The 23695-nt window shown below is 39.5% G+C and overlaps 1 protein-coding gene across 1 annotated transcript in view; it reads left to right on the forward strand.

The window, feature by feature from the left end:
• The first annotated feature begins 1608 nt into the window (after positions 1 to 1608).
• Hibadh (3-hydroxyisobutyrate dehydrogenase) overlaps positions 1609 to 23695 on the forward strand; it is a 99416-nt gene continuing 77329 nt past the window's right edge. Inside the window, exons 1-4 of the mRNA XM_032906481.1 lie at positions 1609 to 1813; positions 11233 to 11393; positions 18337 to 18446; positions 21219 to 21340. Coding sequence (XP_032762372.1) covers positions 1726 to 1813; positions 11233 to 11393; positions 18337 to 18446; positions 21219 to 21340 — 481 coding nt within the window. The 5' untranslated portion in view covers positions 1609 to 1725. The remainder of the gene's footprint in view (positions 1814 to 11232; positions 11394 to 18336; positions 18447 to 21218; positions 21341 to 23695) is intronic.

The raw sequence follows: 23695 nt of genomic DNA on the forward strand, positions 1-23695 counted from the left end.
TGTAAGGACTGTTTGGAAGGAGGATCAAAGGGAATTGTTTTCCTATAGCTACAGATGGGTCCTCACACTCTGTATGGGGTTCCTGGGAACATTAACACTGTGCCAGAACCCGGAGCGCCTGCAAAGAAAGTTTCAACCATCTCAACTTTCCTCTTATCAGCCCTGTGGGTAACTAGGAAGAGGCTTTTTGCTCTTTAAAAGTCAAACCTGAATCCCTTGATTCTGCTTTTTAGGTTGGATGAGTACAACACAAGGAGAATGGATTAATAAAACAGCTGTCTTTGTTTTGTTTTGTTTTTTTGAGGGTGGAAGGTAGTCATCTTGGTTTTCCTATTGCCCCCAAACCCCTTTCTTTCCTCCTGTTCTACTTTCCTCCGGAGGTTACGAGTCTTGTTCTGGTGTACTGAAGATGGAAATCCTTTAGCAGAAATAGAATGCATTGCAATTAGGGAACAGAAATTCAAATATGTATACTGTCTTACAAGGGGTTTTATTGCTGTGAAGAGACACTTTAACCACAGCCGCTCATAAAACAAAACCAAAACCAAAACGAAACAAAATGAAAACATTAAATTGGGGCTGGCTTACAGTTTCAGAGAGTTAGTCTATTACAATCATCATGGCGGGAAGCATGGCATCGTCCTGGCAGACATGGTGCTAAAGTTGGAGCTGAGAGTTCTAATATCTTGATCCGAAAGCAGAAGGGGACTGTGTGTCACACTAGCTGTAGTTTGAGCATATGCAAGACCTCAAAGCTGGCCTCCACAGTGACACACTTCCTCCAACAAGATCACACCTATTCCAATAAGTCACACCCACTATGGGCCAAGCATTCAAACACAGGAGTCCATGAGGGCTATACTTATTTAAACCACCAAATATACCGAATTTCCAAATAAGGAAAGATCAGCAAAATATGTTTCTTATAATATACAAATATACTAATCTATCATTTTAAATGTGCCATTAGATTTTGGTTTCGAAACATTCAGGTTGTAGAATTTTTAAACATTAAGGACGCATTTCTTGGAACTCAGTAAGTTCCTAGAAATTCTACCCTTCAAAGAGAACAATGTTATTGAATTACTTTCTTACTACCTTTCAAATATGATTGGAAAACCCGTTAAGTCATATCACATAGACATCAGTTAATACACACATGGTAGATTCTGTGGTTGTGCTTCAACAGACGCTGAAAATATATATGTTAACTCTGGGAGATCCATGTATTTATTACTCGAGTTAAAAATGAATCCCTACACTAGGAAACACGAAATTTCTGCTCTTTCTTTAAATACTGCAGTAGCTGTGGTTCTTGACTGTGAGGAAGAAAAACAGCAGGCCCGTGAAGAGGCAGTAGCGGAGTGCAGGTGCTCAGAGGAGGAGGAGGCGGTAGTGAGCGACAGCCACCGCCTCCCACACACCCCCTCAGCTTTTGGATAAACAAGAATTCTCCCACCCAAAGAATGTAAACTCGGTAGGAGCCGGAGGCAAGGCTGGGCGTCTGTGGATCTGAAAGTCCTGATTGGTTCGTTCCCGACTCTCCGGCCACGCCTCCTAAGACGGTGCTCCGCCCCGCGCTGGGCGGAGTCCAAGCAGAGCAAGGAGAGCGCGTGCGCGAGCTGTCCTTGCGGTGGTGCGGGCCATCCCCGGCGCACACTCGCAGTCCACAGGCCGTGTGTGAGGCGGCCGAGGTCACGGCGCGGAGGCGGGGCGTGGGGCAGCATGGCAGCCTCCTTGGGGTTCCGGGGGGCAGCCTCCGGCCTCCGGTACTGGAGCGGCCGGCGGCGGCCCGTGGGCAGCCTTGCAGCGGGTAAGGACCTCGCGCCCCATCTGCGCGTCTTCCTCTGGCTGTCCGAAGAGGGCTTTTCGCCCGAAGGGCTGCGGTTGGGTTGAGGGTAAAAGCGACAATTGTGGTCGTCTCCTAGGCCTGGGGCCCCTTGTAACTGCCTCCTGAGCGGTCAGCCTTCCTCTCCTGCCCTATGCCCGGTTCCACATTGTTCAGCGTTTCCTCTGCAGGACCCAGAACAGCTTGTGATGAAGGGAGGAATGTTTGGGTCCCTTGCGTGCTCTTTGGATTTGGGGCTCCTAGGACATTTGGAGGGTTCAGCTCCAGGGGTGACCCCACTGCACCCACCTCTGGGACCCCTGGACTTTCATCTCCCCCGCTTCACCTTAAGCGGGCGCTCCCTCAGACTTCAAGGCCTGATTTGTTTAACCACCCTAGTTGGTGGCATGGCTGTATTCTAGAAATCCAGCAAAGTTTGTCACCCTTGACCAGCCAGCAGCGCTAACTCCATTATGAAATGGAGCTGTGCTGCCTCAAAGTGGTGGACTTCTGTCAAATTATTAACCACAATTTTTTGCCTCAAAATCGTGTCCATAACCTAACCGACTGACTGCTGTGCTGTTAAGTATGGAAAGTGACCAGGGATTTAGAAGAAGCTGTGTTAGAGATACATGAATATCTGAGAACTACTTTTCACACGAGGACCTCCAAGGCCTTTTAATAAGTAAATTGGGACGTCTTCAACAAGATCCAGGAAGTAGCTCTTGCTTCTCCCTAACTCTTGGATTTTCTTTTTTTTTTTTTTTTTTTTTTTTTTTTTTTTCTGAGCTGGGGACCGAACCCAGGGCCTTGCGCTTCCTAGGTAAGCGCTCTACCGCTGAGCTAAATCCCCAGCCCAACTCTTGGATTTTCTAAGACATCAAGACACCTCTTTAAGAATTGGTTGATTTAGGGGTTGGGGATTTAGCTCAGTGGTAGAGCGCTTGCCCTAACAAGCACAAGGCCCTGGGTTCGTCCCCAGCTCCGGAAAAAAAAAAAAAAAAAAAAAAAAAAAAAAAAAAGAATTGGTTGATTTGTGGGAGATACCGAAGGATTTTTTTTTAAATGTAAAAGTTTATTTTAACAGTGTACTGTTTAGCACTGTCATAGGACTAGCAAACAAAACATCTTTGACTTTGCCTAATATGCAGGAGGCTCTGGATTCAGGTGCTTCTGTTCACTTGTTTTAGTTTTTGTGTAAGAAATAGGTTAGGAATTGATTTTTGGGCAGCTCCTAATCTTTGCCCTCAGAAAAACCTATGACTTTTCTTTGTGCTTTGGAAAAACATCTGTTTGCTGATAGATGACAAAAAGGGAATTGTGGTAGCAAGAGACAGACTTGTATGATTTTGGGTATATATATATATATATATATATTTTTTTTTTTTTTTTTTTTTTAAATCACTTGAAGGGAGCATCAGTTTTCTCATCAATGGACAACTCTTTGAGATTTGATTAGTTCAGGACGGTGTATTTACTGTTTAGTGTTTTTACAAGGTGACTAGTGATAGTTTCATGAACCGTTGAATTTTATGAAAATTCTTATAATCTGTGATAGGAGAATCTGTGGCCAAAGACTCTAATACTTCGCTCTGACAGCCGGAAGGGCCTGTCTCCCAGTGCTGGTTGTATAAACTGCTTTACCAAACCATCTTGTACTTGGGCTGCTTTGGCCCAAAGGTATGTGTCTATGAACAATTAATTTTAAGTAGTAGTTCTTTAGCGATATCTTTGAAACACTCAAGCAATCCTGTTTTATTTTGGAATTATTTTAAATGCCAGTGTTTATATAAACTATTATTAAGGACAAATAGTAAACTAATTGCGAAAGTGTTAATGTATTTTGAGATTTAAATCTTTTTTTAAAAGTGGGGGAAATACCTCATCTCCATGCCACTTTGAAGTGTAGGAAAATGTAGAAAAGGAATCATGTCCAATTACTGATATTTAATGTTCTGAATTCTCTGGAGGTGTTTGCCTCTATCCTATGTTTAAACTGTTTATATTGATAGTCGATAGTGTTATAAAGACTATAACTTTTTAAAAAATGAGACCGACAGGTATCAAATAATTTCTTTCCTGATTCATAACTCATTTCATAAGCAAGTTTTATATTTTATTTTAAAAGATAATTATATTTAGCTTTAGGTCTATTTTTGTAAAGAGGACACATACACATACTCTTCAACTTAACTTTTTGGGACTCCTCACCATGTACATGGAAAAACTGTATCAGGACATTTTTAAAGACCACTTGACTAAAGATGGGGTGGGAAAATTAAGTAGTTTCTGTATATAGAATTGCAATACTAAGTTTAAAAAACTACTGATATCTTTTGTATATATGTTTGTACTTTTTGTATGTTTAAGCTTTTTTTCAGTTTAATATATAAATACAGTGAATTGTGAATACATTTACCCACATTACCCCCAGTTATACCTCTTCCTTTCCCTCTGAACCCCCTCTTTCTAGCTCGTTCCCCAGAGGCTACACCATTCTCCAAAAGATAACCCTTCCAAGCTACAACCATTAGTAGGCAAAAGTACTTCAGAAACGGTGGGTCCTCACAGGACCTCCTCTGTTCGTGATGGAATGTTGAAGGGTCAAGTGTCCAGGATTGTAACAGCTGTGTGGTGTCTGCATGGTCATGTTTTGTGGCATTCCTCACCATCCTTTCATTCTTTCTTAAGCTGCCACGGTCCTTCCTTGATGTTCCCTGAGGCTTGGGGGAGGAGGACTGATAATGATTTTGTGGAATGTACTACTTTTTTTTTTTTTTTTAAAGATTTGAATCTCAAAAAAGTTAACATTTTTGAAGTTAGTTTGTTACTTGTCATTGACATTAGTTTATATAAACAATGGCATTTAAAGTAATTCCAGGGCTGGAGAGATGGCTCAGTGGTTAAGAGCACCCGACTGCTCTTCCAGAGGTCATGAGTTCAATTCCCAGCAACCACATGGTGGCTCACAACCATCTGTAAAGAGATCCGATGCCCTCTTCTGGTGTATCTGAAGACAGCTACAGTGTACTTATATATAATAAAGTGAATAAATCTTTAAAAAAAAAAAAAAGTAATTCCAGGGTAAACCTCAGCTCCAAAGTATAACCTCAGAGTAATCAGGTATAATATATGGTATTGTTTGCCATTTACATTAGTGTCACTTGTATTGGCATATGCAGGTCTGAAAAGTTACACGTAGCCTCTGGACCAAAGTTGACCTTGAACTTAAAAGATTACACACAGAAATATTTGTTACTGGAATAACATAAGGCCTTCCTAGAATAAACCGTCCTTCGTTGAGAAACCTCAACTACTAAGGCAGTGTTCATTCCGTTACTATATATAACATAGGATGCCATGTTGGGTATACGGTGGTCTTTTCTCAGCCAGTTTTGCTTTCTTCACTTCCAAGAGTTGCTGACCATTAAACACAGTCTGAAAATACTACATGGAAAGATATTAGGGAACCAACCACATTTGTATAACTTCAAAACGCTTATTGTTATAATTGTTCTACATTATGATTATTTTTATGTGTCTCTTAGTGTGCCTAATTTATGAATTAAGTTTTATTATGGGATATATATATATTTATGAATTAAGATTTATCATATATATTATATGCATTATTTCCTGCATATATATAAATATATAATTTTCTTTATACACATATACATATAGAAAAATATGTATAGTTTGACATTGTAATTTCAGGCATCTATTAATAATAGGCATCTAAATAATTCAAATTATTTCCTTCAGATGAAGAAAGAACACTAATCTTATGACAGAATGAAAAATCCATTTAGAAGCTTTAAGTGATTATTTTTGTATAATGAAGTAAACGTTTCCTTATAACTTTATGTTGGTTTTTTTTTTATATAGGATATATACTACAATACATGTGTTCCTTTGATTAGGTAGATTTTGGAAATGTAAAATAATCTTTTCACAGACAGTAGACTGATTTCTGGTAGCAGGTCAAGTTACCAAGATATATATAACTTTGCTCCTATTACATTTGAGAGATCATAATCTGTAAATTTAAAATCCAGAGTTGCCCAATTTTCTAACCAGTTTCTTCACCATTCAGCCAGTATCACCTTTATGCTGACTTTTTTTTCCAGCTTGATTTTATCTATCATCTGACATTGCTGTTTCTACACATTACTGTTAAGGAAGATGTATTTTTCTTATAGGTATGAAGGTGTTTTTAGAGTCCCACTAAACTCCCTGGGATCCCTGTACCTATGGGAACCAATTCTGTACACCAAATACTCCTTCAGAAATTCCATCTTCACTGGAAGCTGTCGTTTCCCAAATGACTCCTGCTGCCTTTAATCTTCTCTTTCTTCTAACCCACTAGGTTAAAGAGGCCATTGGGTGTAGGACTTGTTCCATAGTGGCACCTTTTGGCCCTTTTAATACAAGTAGCTACTATTTACTGACTATCATGTGCTAGGCACTGTTTAATGCTTTACATATCTTAGTTCAAGTAATCTTTACAGTAACCTTCTGATGTTGTTGGTACTGTTGTTGATAAAAGCATTTAGGGGAGTTAAGTAACTTTATGCTTCAAGGACATACAACCAAAGGTGATTTTACATGGATCCCCTAAACTCAGAATTTAAATGTGATCATAACCAGTGAACAATTTCTCTTTGGGCAGTACTTACACCAACTTCATACCATGCATTTCTTGTTTTGCCTCAGTGATGAAGAGAGCAGAGCCCATCACTGACAACCTGTCTTGATTGATGCTCACATAGTTGGCCCAGATAACATAGGCCTCCTTGTTCTTGTTTCCTTAGCTTCTGCAGCAAAGGTCAGCACTGTCCTAGCTGTTCTTGGATCCTGTCACTTGGAGTTTCACAAGAACTTGTCATGGTAGATAGTCTGTGACGACTCTTGTCTGCTAGCATTCGTCCTGTTTGCCTGTTTTACACCCAGCCTTTGACACTTACTTTGTCTATCACTAGACAAATTATTTGTTCCTTCATTTCATTAAGTACCTCTCTATCTTTTATCCAGTCTGAAATTTATTTATAAACAGGAATTTCACTTATGCCTTTGTTAGTATCTTAATATTTTTTTTAAAATCTTTTGCTCAGGTTCTGAGTATTACCTATGGTCTGTCCCTTCCCTCACCGCCACTTAGGTCATAATATTGAGAGTTATAGATGTTTGTTCATTATTTACAGTGCTTTTGTTAATCCCTTGTTCCTTTTTTTATTACGTTTTTCATGGCACTTCCAGGTCATTGGCAGGGTTGGTAGCCTTGGACCAGACATTATCTGAATCTGGGATAAGGGCCATCAGAGAGTTTATCTGTGTAATGGTTATAGCCCAGCTCTCATTTGCTGAGTCACTTTATCACACTGTAGCTCTGTAGCTGTTTCAGGCCTGGCTCTAGTCCTGTGTGCCCATTTAGTGAAACCTCTCCAGTTAGAACTCACTTACATAGCACTTAACATTCACTGGGCCAATTCATTTATTTCCTTTTCTTACAAAAGCAGTTATAAAAGTTAAATGCATGTAGTAAAAATGGAAGGTCTTTAATAAAAAAATCTCTTCTTTCAATCAGACCCAGGACTCTCAACACTTACTATGATGACTGCTTTTTTTAAAAAATATATCCATACAAAACCCAGAAAAATAAGCCCATGTATTTTTTTTTCACTGCATATTCTTGTATTAATGTTCTGCATCTTGCTGTTTTTTTCTTTGGGTTTTTTTTTTTTTTTTTTTGGAGCTGGGGACCGAACCCAGGGCCTTGTGCTTCCTAGGCTTTTCTTTGGGTTTTATCCTGGAGGCTTTTCCTCTGCCTTTAGACTGGTAGACCGTGGTATGACATGACAGAAAGATAGACAGTTAGGGAAATGCGGGAGGGAAGAATCCCCTCACTCTGGAGTCTGGTTAAACTTTGACAGATGAATCAAGATGGTGGAAATCCTGCAGGGCTGCACTCCTACATGCAGAGTTAAAGCTAACCCATGTTTGCTAAGAGAGGGAACCAATCTTCTCCAGGATCAGCCCTCTGATGGGTTATCCAGTCCCAAGTGGGCAGCTCTAACAAATGGAGTCAGCAGGCTGTACTTACATGCGTGTGTGAGCATGTGTGTGTGTGTGTGTTCATGTAACATGAATTTAAGATCATGAACTTGAGTGAATGTGGGGGACACATGAACTGGAGATAGGGAGAAGAAAGGGTAGAAATGAAGTAAATATAGTCCTCATGTATAAAATTCTCAAAAGTTAAAAACGTGACTTTTCTGAAAAAAAAAATCCAGTATTATTTACATTTTCAGTGACAGTTTCCTTTAAGAGATAATAATCCTTTTATAGAGAAATGTTTCAAATAAGACTTAAAACAACACGCTTAAAGCCTAAACATATTAATAACTTTCACGTGTGGTCCTCCTTTTCTCAACTGTAAACCTGCAGTTTTTGTTTTTTGTTTTTTTTTTTTTTTTTTTTTTTTTTTTTTCGAGCTGGGGACTGAACCCAGGGCCTTGTGCTTGCTAGGGCAAGCGCTCTACCACTGAGCTAAATCCCCAACCCCAAACCTGCAGTTTTCAATTGCAATGGGAATTCACAAGAATTCTCACTTACAGTGAAAGACATGTGCTGACCCCTGTCTGTAGGCCTCGTGAGTGACTCTGGTTTCTACCTTACCAGAGCTCAGTCCCATTCAGTCTACTCTGGAGCCACTCTATAACGCCATTTATACACAGAAGGAAAGGAGGAGGGATGTTAACAACCTTTGAGATGTAACTTGAAAACCACGAAAATCATACACATGACAACTATCGGTTGGTGTGTCCTTTCTGTGAGTGCCTCTCTAATAACCATTGTGCTTGAATTTATGTTAAATTAAGTACTCTACTAATATGTTATTAGTCGTTTACATTTTTCTGCTGCAATAAACAGTTCTATAATAAACTTTATTTGTGTGGTTCAGAGTTTAGTGCATAGCAGGACCCTGCAAATGATGGTCCATGGTACTGTTTTTATAAATAAAATGTATTTGAGGGCTAAGGCTCGGTAGATAAGCACTTGCCATGCAAGGCTGAGGACCCAGGTTTGGACCCCAAGAAGCACACACATAAAAGCTGCATGGATGTGGTGGCTTACCTAGAACAAGCTTCCTGACTCCCTTCACTCCCAAGCTGCCTAGCTAGGCTAGCCTAGTCAAAAAGCTCATGATTCAAGAGATTTGTAAATAAAAATAAAGTGGTGGGATCTAGAAAGACGTCAAATGTCGGTCTCTGTTCTCCATATGCATCCATATATGTATGAACATTCACATGCACACGATACTCAAAAAAGACAGCATAAACCATGCACTTTATTTGTTATTTATGGCTATTTTGAAACTAGAACAGATGAGTGGAATAGTTCCTCATGGCTTGCAAAGCTGAAAGTAAATTACAGCTGATCCTTTTAAGACGAAGTTTACAACCCTTGTAAATTTCTAGAAAGTAGAACTGCTGAGTCAAAAGTTGTTCTAAATTAAAATGTAGAGTTTCAAAAAGGCTCATCTGATATACTCGATAATGTATGAGAATACTCATTTCCATAAATCCTTGCTTGCTGATTATAGTTTTTGTCCAAATTTCAGTCCACTCAGTAGTTAAAGAATAGTGTCGGGGCTGGAGAGATGGCTCGGCGGTTAGGAACACTGACTGCTCTTCCCCGGGTCCTGAGTTCAAGTCCTAGCAACCACATGGTGGCTCACAACCATCTGTAATGGGATCCGATGCCCTCTTCTGGTGTGTCTGAAGACAGCGACAGTGTACTCATATACATAAATAAATCTTAAAAAAAATTAGTGTCATTTTTTTTCTCTAATTAAGACAAGTTGAATATATTTTCTCTGAAGAGAATTGAGGTATTTTTTGTTGTCATTTTGTGATTTTTTTTCCTACCTGAGTCATTCATAGATGTAGTCAGGATTTTTAAGTTATTCAGGTATGAATAGTGCTTTTCATACCAGATGCTAGCAGCCCTTCCTTAGTTACTTGGTTTTTGTCATCTATAATAGTTTTTATGTATTAATATTGTTAGTTTTTCTTCTTGTGAAAAATTCTAGATGGCAAGTACTAAATAGTATAGGGAATTCTGAGTAGTCCTTTGTGTAGAGTCTAAAGTTTATTGTTTTTGTCATTTTCTTTATTTCTATCCACATATATTCATATCTAGCTTGCATCACTTGAAAGACAATAGCAGTCACCATGATGTTTCCTATTATTTTAGTGTGCATCTTGGAGGAGTAAGGCCATTCCTCCATGTTACTAGACCAAATGATCATACAGACTTTCATGTCCTAAGATTGAACTTCTGTGAAGCCAAAATACACGAGTGTGTTCAGAAGTCACACCTAGCATGAGTTCAACTTGTGGCACTGCAAAACCAAAAAGCAGCTCAAACAAACACAAAGACTAAATCAGGCCTTGACTGTTTTCTTAAGCTTGCTAAGCATCTGGGTTCCCAAGTGAAAGGTTATCAATAAAGAGGTTTAGGTAACAGTGTCTGGTGTAAATATTAACTTACTGTTCATTTCTTCTGGCGTTTCTTGTTTCTTGAATGTACTCCTGTTCCCTTTTCTTTATGTAGTTCCCTTCTTGTTCTGTTTAAACCTGATCCACTCTAGAATACACAAGGTAAATATACCTTCTTAAAATTTTCAAGTCATGAATTCTGTACCAGCATTAGTTGTTTTTACATATTATTCTTACCTGTCTTGTATTAATGTTTAATTTTGTTTATGTCCTCTTGGATTTTAAGGTTATTGCAAGGCAAGAATTGTATCTCATATATGTTCAGTGGCTACGTGTAGTGGTATATACCTGTAATGCCAGTACTTGGGAGCTGAGGTTGGAGGATCAGAGTTTGAGGCCACCCTCTGGCTTAGCACATAGAGGTAGCTGCTTTATTTCTTAAGCAGAGAGCTCTAAATAATTTCCCTTTAGGATCTCAACGTACTCACACACGCTCATGGTGAGTCGGAGCAATCATTTGAAAGGATTTGAAACTTAAAAATGGCTGAGCTTAGTCATCATCACACAGAGTCTCAAAACCAAAGTTATTGAAAGAAAAGGGAAGAATAAGACCTGTAAATGCAAGGGCAAGGAGAGTTCTTTCTAATTCTTTCAGTAGATTATCGACTTGCGCCTTTCTAAATACTGTCAATATTGTCTAGTGTCACTGTGAAGTGGAGAAAGTGTGTCTAATGTTGTTTCCAAGGTGACCCAAAGCGTTCTTACCCTTTAAAGCACTGGTTTATGAGGTTAAGCCAGCTTTTAGATGGTCACGATCTTTTAAAGTGTTTGAGTATTTTGCCTACATGCATGTATGTGTACCACAAATTTATTTTTTATTTATAAATGTATTGAAATCAGTGTGTTCTAGGTCAATGGCTTCTAAGACTCCAGTTGGATTCATTGGACTGGGAAACATGGGCAATCCAATGGCAAAAAATCTCATAAAACATGGCTACCCACTCATCCTCTATGATGTGTTCCCTGATGTATGCAAAGAGTTTAAAGAGGCTGGTGAACAGGTAAGGCTTGTCTTTGGATTTGCTTTAGATTTTGTTCTTTAAAAATAACTTTTCTTTATCAAAGAGGCAAGCACTTCTTAGAAGCATACCCAACAGAGTTGTAAAACCTAATTGTATTCATTTTTAATTTAACATTAGGTCAACATTGGATGCACATCAAAAGAGCAGTATAGATGCTGGGAGGGGTCTATTTTTTGGTAGGTGGCCTGGGCATTTCCTGTTCGGTCATTTCCTGAGATAATATCTTCTCTGATTATGTTGATGAAGCAGTTATTTTGTTAGAGAAAGTTGGGATGATTGTCTTAGGACAGGAATGTGCTTTGGGACTTAAAGCTTTGCCTGAGTCCCTGATCCAATACTTCATTTTGTCTTGGTGGAACAAGTCAATTCCTCGGCTGGTTTCCACATCTGTAAAATGCATGATGACTACTTAGATTTTGAAGCTCAGATGAGGAAATATATGTGGGTGTACTTTATAAATGTTGCATGGCAGCACTCTGTGAGTCCATCATTAGTGACTGGCTGTAAACCAGGAGACCACATAAAAGCATTGCGGGCTATAATACGGAGCTGAGTTATGACTGAGCTGTAGTGTGTTGCTTTTAGGCTGCCATTTACATTTCAAGAACTGGGGTACTAGAGTTTATCATGTTTTATGATAGCATCTGCCAGGTAAGTCTTGTTCTGTCTGGATTTGTCAAACTTCATTAGTAATTCAGATGATAAGAAACCTTACTTTAGCCTCTAAATTTAAGAGATGTGCTTTTTCTGCAATACGAAGGGAATTTTGCACATGTTGTAGAAAGATGACAAAGGGTAGGATTTGATCCCGGGACTGGAAGAGTACTGTAAGTCTCCTAAGAAACAGAAAAGTGAGAACAAAATGGAGCAGAATAACAGACATGCAGTCCTGAGATAGAAAATAGGTTTAGTGACTTAGAAGCCATTTGTAGAGCTGAAGAGCTCCTGTCTGTCCTGGCCGTGTTCTCCATGCTGTCTGGTACTGGTGGTGCTGCATGAGAAGGTGACTGAGAGCTTGGGGCTTTTCAGTATTGCACTGAAGCTACTCATGCCCATGTAGTCTGTGGAGACTAACATCGCACTCCTTGGTGCTCTGGGCTATACAGGCTGTACAGTGAAGTAACCTAAACTTTTTGGAACGATTTGATGACTTACTTTTCTAAGAGAATGTGACAAAGGTGACCTTTTATTGTCTTGAATATGATAAGTATTCCAAGTTGTTTTGTTGTCTGGAGGTCAAATCAGTTGATAGTTGATTGAAGGAGATAGTATTAATTTTGGGGTAACACTGCTATTTGACATTCCTCACTTTTTGGTGACATGTGATTGCAAATGCTGACTGCTCTCTAAATCGAGGGAATGCCTTCACTTAAATATAGAATTTAACCAGAAAGCTCGGTAGAGGTCGAATGGAGACCGTCCAGTGGATTAGAAGAAAGAACTGACAGAGCATAAACTCAGGGGCTTTTAAATGCCGTCACCGTTGTCGCTCCTCCCACGCCTGTAGAACTTACAGCTTACTTTTGGAACAACTGAAATGGTTGTCACTGCATTCTGTATCTTTCAGTTTTTCCTAGATTTCCAGAACTTTCTGGTGTTCTGCCTGAGTTACTGTCTTCTCTGACTCTATTCCTCAATGCCATGCCTTTTTTTTTTTTTAACTGATTTTAGATAGGCTTGTCTTGGAATAAGGGAGACATTTGCACTTTCAAAGGAAGAACAAGAACCTAATATTTAGTGAGAAACTACTATGTCCATGGCTTCTTGTTAAGTATTTTGTGTGGTATTTATTCTGTTTTGGGGGACAGGGTTCATTGTATAGCTCAGGTTGGTCCCGTACTCTCATCCTTCTAAGTGTTTGGATTATGAGCAATTCAGCACTCTCATTTTCTTTTTTTTTGTTTTTTGTTTTGTTTTTTTAAGTTGTATTCATTTTTAAGTATGTCTTTGTGTGAGAGAGTTGAGTGTCCTCAGAGATCAGGAGTGAAGTCAGAACCGATACATAGAAAAGCTAGGTGCTCTTCTTGGGTTATTCAGTGAATTGATATGATAGCAGGAGCCAGGGACTGAGCAAAGGTCTAGTTTTGACACCAGAACTGTGGCTCCTTGCATTACAAGATGCACAGCCCACAGCCACTAATTAGTAAAAGTTAATGTATAAGGGATTTGTCAGTATGCAGCATGGTTTCATTTTGTTTTGTTTTTGCTCTGAAATGTAGCTAGCTACTTTTTAATCTGTTTATAAACTGGATAATTGGTATAAATTGCCTGACTGTTTAAAAGAAACCAGCAATGCTGAGTCATAAATTGTATGTGCCTTGCCCCTCCTCTTTAGCACGTGCTTCTTGTACTTTGAAGAGTGTTGGAATAAAATAATAGTCACTCATCACAGTAAGATTTTAGTGGATAACAGTGGATGAACAGTGGCCCCAGAAAGGTGTCTTCTACAAATCAAAAGGAAACACAAGCATAGAGAGATGGCGTGGCAGTTAAGAGCACTTATTCTTACAGAGGACCCAGGTTCAATTCCCAGCAACCACATAATGGCTTACCACTGTCTGAAACTCCAGCTCCAGGGGGTCTGATGTCCTCTTTTGACCTCATTGGCCACTAGGGGCATACATAGCACACAGACATACATGTAAGCAAGAGACTTATGCACATAATAAGATATAATGATATAAATAAATAAGAAAATAAACGGTAATACAATAGTGAATCTTTATGACCTAGACTTTGGCAAAGGATTCTTAGCTATAACAGCACGAGTTTGTGTAACAAAATTAATAGGTAAATTGGAATTCACTAGTATTAAAGTTTGCTTGTTATAAATAACACCAATAAACTAAAAAAGGTCTAAAATATTTAGATATCATATATTTGATAAGGGACTTTTATCTGAAATACATAAAGGAGTCTTACAACTTAAAAATTAAAGACAAGTAATTAAATGGTGAAGGATGTGAACTTGAAGGTGGTTATATAAGAGGCCGGAGAAGCATGAAAAGGATGCATTGTAATGAGGAAGAGAACCATGCTCACCGTGAATCTCAGAATGAAGAATCAAGCAAGCAAAGCAAAACACACCTTTTCATTGTGGTGATACAGAGAAGTCGGCAACTCAACAATGGTAGTAGTGTCTTCCGCCACTTTGGAAGACAAGTCTAGGGAGTGTCTCAGGTAGTGAAGCATAGAGTTATGATATGACCGAACAGTTCTTAATGGGTGGTGTATCTGTGTATGTTCATGTGTGCGTGTGGAAGCCAGGGGTCGATGTTGCCCGTCTTCCTCTATCACTGCCCCACCTTGTTTTTGAGATGAGGTCTCTACACTAAACCTGGAGGTCACTGATTTGTCAGCCTTTCTCTGCCTCTCCAATGCTGGGGTTTTAGATGCATGCCTGGCCTTTGCTTGGGTACTGGAGATCTAAACTCCGGGTCTTATGGTTGTATGGAAGAGCTTTATTCATTTAGCTGTCTCCCTACTTCTTAACCTTGCAATAAAAGAAAACCTGGAGCTAAGCCAGGCCTAGGGGTGCACACCTTTAATCCCAGCACTGGGGAGGCAGAGGCAAGTGGATCTCTCTGAGTTCAAAGTGGGTTCCCGGACAGCAGCTACATAATCAAACCCTGTCTCAAGAAACAAAACCGCCCCTCCCTCCCAAATAGCGATACAAAACAAACGTGTCTATACCCAGGAAAAATGAAGGCACATATTTACACAGAACTTTCTGTATAATAGTATTGTTCATAATAGCTAAGAAATAGAAACAACACCCATGTGTATCAGTGAATGAACTAGAATGTTACTTAGGAATTAAGGGAAGAAAGTATTGATGTTTGTTATGTCACAGATGAACTACGGAAGCACACTAAATTAAAGAAGCCAGTTGCAAAAGACCTTGCACTAAGCATCTCCTATCATCTGAAAAAGAAAAAGGAAATCTGTATATATAGTCGCTCAGTGCTTGGAGAGGTCAGCAGCACTGGCGCACAGGAGTGACAGCTTGTGGATGCACAGGTTCTTTCTGAGGAGTTAAACACGTGACTGGTAACAGTTACTTTTTTCTGGGAATACAATAGAAGCCAAACAATTATTCACTCTAAATGAGAACATTGTATGGTGTGTTTATCACTGAAGCCACAGGGGTGTAGCTAGTGGCAGCTGACAACCAGGACTAAAGTCACAGCATGGAAGAAGACACAGAGTTCTGGGAAGAGGGCGACAGACATTGCAGTCATGCTGCTGCCAGTGGAGTGGCACCAGCCGTTGGAGCTGGAAGAAGCAGAGAAAGAGCTTGTCCTAGATCATTGGAAGGAGAGTAGTCCTGCTGACACCTTGCTTTCAGACTCAGAGTTCTGCCTTCCAGCTCTGAGAATACGTTTCTGTTCTAAGCTTCTGTCCTTCCGGCACTTTAATGTGGACTCTGGAACATAATAGAGTGTTGGCAGTCTACAAAAAGCATTGGCTTGGAATCTGCCTTTGCCATTCAGTTAGCTGTTCAGTATTTGCACATGTTTTTGGTTTTTCTCTTTCTTAGCTTGTTTCCTAATGCATAGAATAAGAACAGATCTTTTCACACAACTGTTAAAATAGAGTTTAGCACATAAATACTATTTTAGTGTTAGCTGAAAATTCACATAGGCCATGTTCCTACCTCTGCTATATACATCTATTACTCGTGTGCTCTCCATTGAAGGGATAGTAGCAGTTCCCTTGTGTGTGTGTGTGTGTGTGTGTGTGTGTGTGTGTGTGTGTGTGTGTGAAGACAAGTTGCTTTTATTGGGCTGATAATTATGGGTTAAGCTTCCTGTGAGCCACTTAGCAAAACTGAGAGCAGGACCTCTGCTAAGTCACTGACTGAACAGCTGTTTCTGGAGTATATTCTGTGTGCCAGGAACTAGAACTTTTTCCTGAGTGAGTCCCAGCCTTACTTCCTTGGGACCCAATAGTAGGCATTAGATTATCATAACGTTCAAACAATACGACTCTAAACTGAGGGAAGTTGAACGTAAAAGTAAAAGAGATACTAGTTTGTTTTAGATGTATCACATTCGTGAGATGGCATATAGAGTTCTCTGTGGAGGCTGAGAGAAGAGTAGGAATGATTTATTCAGGGAAAGAATCAGGACAAAGGAATCATTTTTTTAAAGGCAGAGCCTCAGTCTCCACTCGTTAGGCGGTTTTTGCTTTTGGCCAACAGATAAAGCTTGAGTATCTGTCTCATGTTGCTTTCTTTCAAAATTATAATTTGAGTATGATAAAATGCCAAGACAGTTATTGAGGAGAAAAAGACAGGTGACACTTAACAGTTCGTTTCTGATAGAGAAGTTCAGAGAGAACTGTCATGTTTAGTCTCTGCTTACCATCCAACAGAGGTGATGTCTTCTGAAATGAAAGCTGTGAGTTCAAGGTTTCTGAGACTGCGATGGTCCAGGACAGATTCAGTGACCAGGTTTTCTTCTTTCCACTTGTAATATGTGAGTGGATAGAAAGAGATGATGTCAGTCTCGTTTTACAGTGACCAGCTTTCCTGGAATTGAGGGTTACTGGATATTAATAAATGGTACGCTGGAGGTAAAAGCTAAATTAGGTATTTGGTGGTTGTTTTGTTTTGTAAGAGGGCACATAGAGGTCTCTGGAGGCAAGGGCAGAAGAGTAGGTGGGATTTATTCAGGGTAAGACTGAGGACAAATGCATCATTTCCTTAAGAAGCAGAGCCTTAGTCTTCATTTGTTGGAATCTCCCTCTGCTCCCAGGCATGTCTCAAATTTGCAACTCTCTTGTTAACACAAGTCCCCCTAAATCTTAGGATTACAGGAATTAGTGCACTGCTTGCCATTATAGATTGGGAAGCTGAAGCCAGCGGGGTCAAATGATTTGCACAAAATCATACTGACTACTTGGCTGAGCTGCAACTAAACCTGAGTCTCTGACTTCCCTCAACAAGTGTCGCTTTGTTCCATCATTCTGTCTTTGCTTATCCACTCAATTAGCACACGTAGTTGAGGGATTCTGATTAGTTGGCTGCTAAAGGTTTTTGTGGCTAATGTCAGATTGGAAATGAGGTTGATTTCTTCCTCTCTGCTTTTGAGTTGTTTCCAAATTTTGTCAGTTATAGTTTTAAAGTCATCATAGCAATGATGAGAAGCGTTTGAGTGCCCTTGTCTAAGAAAAATGTCTTTGTAATACAAATCAGACATTGTTAATACATACCAAATGTGTGTGGTCATTAGATATGAAGCAGTCGTGTCCAGTAGAGCAGTGGTGTTGTAGCTATTATTGTTCATGTGTGTTTTTTCCAGACCTTTGAGCTTTGACACGACTTGCTATAATTGAGGGGTTACCAGTGCTCTGGCAAACCAAGCATCCCGAGAAGCAGATGCTTGGGATGCAGAGGGCTGATTAACCACTCCATGTACTTGGCAGTTGGACCATTGAACTGGGCATTGCCAGTTCATTGGGTTTGAGAAGCTTGGAGATAGGTCGTGTCCTAAGATCCATGAGCTAATTTTTGGTACCCTGTAAGGACCTTTGAAGGAGTGATCTAGATGGAACTAAGTTTCTTTCCCTGGAAGAGAGCTCCATTTCTAAGGGCACCGTGAGTTTCCTGACATAAACTATATCTTGGAATGATCTAGAGACGGAGCTTCACTAGGAAGAGGCTTCCTTTGTTTTGCTTTGTATTCACTTCAGGGAAGTGGACATTTATGGGGGCTTTCTGTGAAGCCCATGTTCTCCAGATAGTTCAGTAGAGGACGAAGACTCTGGCAACCTCCATCTGTTCTTTATTTCACTGAGCTTTGTCACCGGTTGTGATCTTGAACTTTCCCCAGTAAATAGTTGCAGATCCTGACCTGTTTGAGACCTGGACACTGCTTACATTCGAATTAAACAATTCTCCTTTGCAATTTCTTTAAAGGTAGCGTCCTCCCCAGCAGATGTAGCGGAAAAGGCTGACAGGATTATCACAATGCTGCCCTCCAGTATGAATTCAATAGAAGTTTATTCTGGAGCAAATGGAATTCTAAAGTAGGTATTTCTCAAGTGTACGTGTTTCTTGCTGTAGTTCTGGGTTTGCATTTGTTAAAGCTGCTGGAGCATTGCAGCTCTCTTGGTTAAATCTTCCTGTGTATTTCCTTATTTCATAAAGTGAACAGTGATTTTCTGCTTACTGTGAAGAGTTAAGGTTTGCACTAGAGTCCAGTATGTGACTTTTGGGGATAACCTCCTCCTCCAGCCTTGTTTAACCCTTGCACTGCATTTACTCTTTCATGGTAAATGGTTAGGAGACTTTTAAAGCTTGCACTTTAAATCATACCTACTCTTTAAAAGCATGATTTTCTTCTGGTGTATAGAAATCCAGAAAAGGGGTTCTCTGAAAAATAAAACCAAACACTGGAAAGAGCACTATCATTTAAGATTTTATTACATAAAAAGCTATTGAATGCCCTCTGGGCTAGTCCATCTGCAGTGAGGACTTCGGGAAGCTGAATTCAGCCTTAGCAGTAGCTCTTTGAGTGAGGTGTGCTCAGGTCAGCATTTCCCACCAGTGTCTGTGTTCCTTGGCACTGTAAGCCTGCTGGCGAATTGTCACTTACTGCCATACCTTGTGGTGTGGCTATGTCAGAAGGACAGTGGTTGCATTCCAGTCTCCAGGCTTTCTGTTTCCTAGTCCTGACTCACTCTGCTGTTGGGCTCAACAGGAACTAGTACAAAGCCATGTGCCATGTAGACACCTGAGTCACCGACACTGATTTCTAGTAATGCTTGCTGAAAGAAAGCAAGATTCACTTTGAGAAAACCGTAATACAATGATATCTGAGGTTTGGAAAACTAACAAACTTGTAAGGAAGAGACATGTGGATATTAGACAGAAAACTGATAAGATAAATGTTTAGATTTCAGGGGTTGAGTGGCACTCATTTGGATGGAGTCAGCAGGCCCACAGTGTGGGTGGTCTCGAGGCGGCTGGGCTGACTGGCTACCTAGCCTGCCCCAGCTGTGGCCTGCTTTATTTCTCCAGCAAAGTTACTAAAACGTGTGCGGTGACACAACGTTTACTAATATCCTTTACTTTGGAGCATGGTGGCCAGCTACTAGACCAGTTTTGTCCAGGGAGTGCTTAGGAAGAGTTTGGTTTCATATTAAACTATAATTGCTCTCCTCTCAGAGATGGTCCCCTTCTGCCCCTCGGCCCCCCCCCCAGTGCATAAGTAATTTTTTATATAGAATTTGTTTTTAAGATTGTTATAGGTGATAATACCATGGAAGACTGGTAGTTTTATTCATATTTTTTCTGTTACATAAAGTAAAGCCTTTGCTACTGAGGTGAATTCTAGGAGCACTTGGCATGTCTCCTCTGTAGAGTCCACACTAATACTCTGTTGGATCTGTCTAAATGTTTTTGAAAGAATTCTATGCACTGCCTTTTTCAATAGAAATATTTTGTTTTCCTCTTTAGTAGTTTATTTTTTAAAACAGTGATTTCCCCATTTTCTGTTTTAATTTTTCTATATATGGAGTTCTAATTTTCTAGTCTTGATTCTGTATCCCCTGGTGAGTAGACCTGTGGAAGGAACTTGAGGAAATGGATAGTGGTGAGATGGCTTGGGGTAGAACCCTTGCTGTGTAAATTGACTCCAGAGTCCTCTGTCCTCCATGTGTACAACCATAACACATCATTTACACACACTAATAATAAATAAATAAGAACGTCGGGAAATTTGCATACAATTGTAAGTTATCATTCTTGATTTATATGTTTATTCATATTTTTGAGACAGGATCGCACTGAATTCCTTAGATTGACCTTGGACCCACCTTGTAACCCAGGCAGATACTGAGCTTGTGATCTTCCTACCGCAGCCTTGAGTATTTAAGATTGTAGGCCTGGGCCTCTAAGACCAGGTAGCTAAATTATAATGTAGAGTTTCCTAGCCACTAGGATAAGCACGCCTGTAGATAAAAGGGAACTATTTCAGGTCTATGTTAGCACTCATAGTAAAAACAGCATCTTTTACCATAAGGATGATAAAGGTTTGCGTAAAATATCCATGATCCTGTTTCCATCTTTACCAATGTATGCATTTTCATTTGCCAAAAATATCTTGTCAAACTTCTAGATTCCATCCTTTATTTCCTTTTTTACCTGTTTAATATTTTGTTTTAAGAGTGTCTTATTAGGACAGGAAGTAGGTGGGTGGAAATGGATCTGGAAGAAGTAGGGTGATGGGGAGGTGGGAGTGGATCTGGGAGGAATTGGAGGAGTGAATATGATCAAAATTAGTTATTTGAAATCTTAATTAATAAAATATTATTTAAAAATGTTTCCATTGTTAAAAGAATATACCCTCTTGAAACAAATAGCTGTTCTTTAGTTGCTTATATTTATCCTTAGTGAAAATGGTATGGATATGGGGAATTTGCAGCATAACTTCCTAAAGACTTAAGCTTTTTAAGACCCAGTAACTGTCCACTTCCCTTATGAAGTTATAGGGTTTCAAACTTGCTTACACTTTAGCTTCACTGTGTTAGCATGGCCAGTGTGCTTCACCTGATACTAAGCTTTACCAATTCATTTATTAGATTTTCATTTTGATTATCTGAATGAGTATGGGTTTACTTTGAACTGTAATTGATCTGGAACTTGAGTAAATAAATACGAGATTTTTCAACTATTTCAGTACCAAGCCATAGACCTCCTTGATAGTCTGGTGATTTTGAACTGATTCTGATTGTATGCTTAGTTGCATGAAGTACTCATTCAGAGTTTTAAACTTGAATATTTTCATTTGTACTTAGAAAAGTGAAGAAAGGCTCATTATTAATAGATTCCAGTACTATTGATCCTTCAGTTTCAAAAGAATTGGCAAAAGAAGTTGAGAAAATGGGAGCTGTTTTCATGGACGCCCCTGTTTCTGGTGGTAAGTGCTATCTAAAACACATGTCACCTTGTCATGTAGTTTTCTGCTTGTCAAAAGTATCTGTCCTGCTTTTGTGCCACCCAAGGTATTTCCAGTTATTTTAAGATTTGTAAAGATTCTTAACCTCTCGTTAAAATAATAACAGAACAGAACTGGCATGAATCTTAGTGCTCTCATGATACAGCCCTGCTAAGTTACCCGTAAATTCATTTAAAAGTGTGTTAGAGCTTGGAAGAGTCACGTTGGTTTTGGTTGAGTTATTGTGTGATAGACAGATTACTGCCTAGAAGTTTAAGAACTGCTTCAGGAAATAACTAGTTTGGGGCTAGGGCTGTAGTTCAGTTTGTTGATTGCTTGCCTAGATATACAAAGCCCTGGGTTTGATTCCTAGCAGTATGTAAATTACATGTATTAGTGCATGCCTGTAATCCCAGGACTGGGTTGGCCAAGGTGTGAGAGTCAGGAGTTCAAGGCCTTCACTACATAGGCAGTTTGAAGCCAATCTAGAATGTCTGGTGTCCTACTTCAAAAAAAAAAAAAAACAACCCCCTACCCCCAACTTGGCTGACTCTACTGTTCAAGAAATTGAAAAAGTGATTTTAAAAAGAACAAAACAAACCCATCTGACCTCTCAAGTTATATGTGAGGCTGGAGTGGCTTTACAGGTGACTTACTAAAACGTAAAGCAAAGAGCATTACATTTTCACATGAATGTTTCCAGACCGTGGAAAATAAGGAAAGACTTCCCAACTAAGTCTACACAAAAGACCTCTGAACCCTCTTATTTAAAGCAAATAGAGTCAGAAGGTAGAATGGTAGGTGGCTCTCAGTCAGGAGCATAGAGTTCAACCTTTAAGACGTCATTAGCAGATCAAATCCAACCATAAATAAGAGAAGTAAAACATTGCAAGTTCTGTGTTGCCTGTATGTAGAGATGGCTTAATATTAGAAAATCTGTAAATGTAATTTACCATGTAACATGATGAAAGTTACGTGATAATCCTTGTGAGAAGTCAAAGACTCACCAATGAATGTTTTAAAATTTAATTTTGCATCAAATAATATCAGAAGTAGGTGTGTGGGATGGTGGGTGTGATTTTCTGTCATTTCCAAAATTGCTTTGTAGTCAGAAGTGTTCTAGTATATATTTCTGCTTATACATATGTAAAGACAAGTATGCATTTGTAGCAGTAGGAATTTTATTCCAATTATATTAAATGTAACTTTGGACTTTAAAGAGATGAAAAGTAAAATATAATTTAATCCAGATTTTATTTTTTATAAACTAATGGTTTTGCCATAAAAATTATATTCTAAACTTATTACTATTTTTTGTTGTTGTTGCTATTTTGTTTATTTGTGATAAAGTCTTTTTTTTTTTTGGTTCTTTTTTTTTCGGAGCTGGGGACCGAACCCAGGGCCTTGCGCTTCCTAGGCAAGCGCACTACCACTGAGCTAAATCCCCAACCCCTTGTGATAAAGTCTCATGTATTAAGCAGGGTTAATTCCCCTTGTCTCTACCCTGATTCCCCTGTCTCTACCTCCCAAGCTGGGATTACAGACATTTGTTATCATGTTCAGCTTCAAGTCAGTTCTGAGTGTAAGTGAAGGAATAATGAATTGTTAGCTCTTCTTAGTTTAGTAAGAAGCATAAGGATTTGTAGTAGTATTTAGGCACTTTAAAAATTAAAATTTATTATTAGTATGTGTATGACATGTGTAGGTCAGAGGATGATTCTGTGGAGTCAGGTGAATTCCAGCCGTCAGACACATGTCGTCAGGCTATGTGGTAAATGTTCTCCTCACTGAGCCATCTCTAGGGCTACTTTTTAAAAAAGGTTTGTCAGTGTGTATATACTGTGTGTGCGTGCGTGTTAGTGTAAATGTGGGTACATGAGCGTGCACATGTGGAGACCCTGACTAATGCTGGGAGTTTCTTCGGTGGATCCTGTTCTCTCCGCTGAACCCAGAGCTCACAACGGTGAGTCTAGCTAGCCAGGAGGCCATCTTTGTCTCAGAGCTGGGATTGCAGGTGGGCTACCACGCTTACCTGGTGTTTACTTGGGTGTGGGGTTCTGAGCTCTGGCCCTCAAGCTTGCACAGCTTTATGCACTAAGCCAGCTCCCCAGCTGGATTCAGGCATTCTGATTGTAAAATACTAATAATATTGGGGCTATGAATAAAATTAATAAAATGAAACATTCTTTTGTTGAATGAGATAATACACAAGTTCTTGCCAGGCATTCTCCTCTTTCTTCCTCCCATGGTGCCACAGTAACATTGGGACTAGAGATGTCTGCAACCGTGTGTGTCTTTACCTGGGTCAGTCGGCAGCAAAATGACACTGAAGGAAAC

This window comes from Rattus rattus, chromosome 6, assembly GCF_011064425.1.
Source record: "Rattus rattus isolate New Zealand chromosome 6, Rrattus_CSIRO_v1, whole genome shotgun sequence".
Taxonomy (NCBI): domain Eukaryota; kingdom Metazoa; phylum Chordata; class Mammalia; order Rodentia; family Muridae; genus Rattus; species Rattus rattus.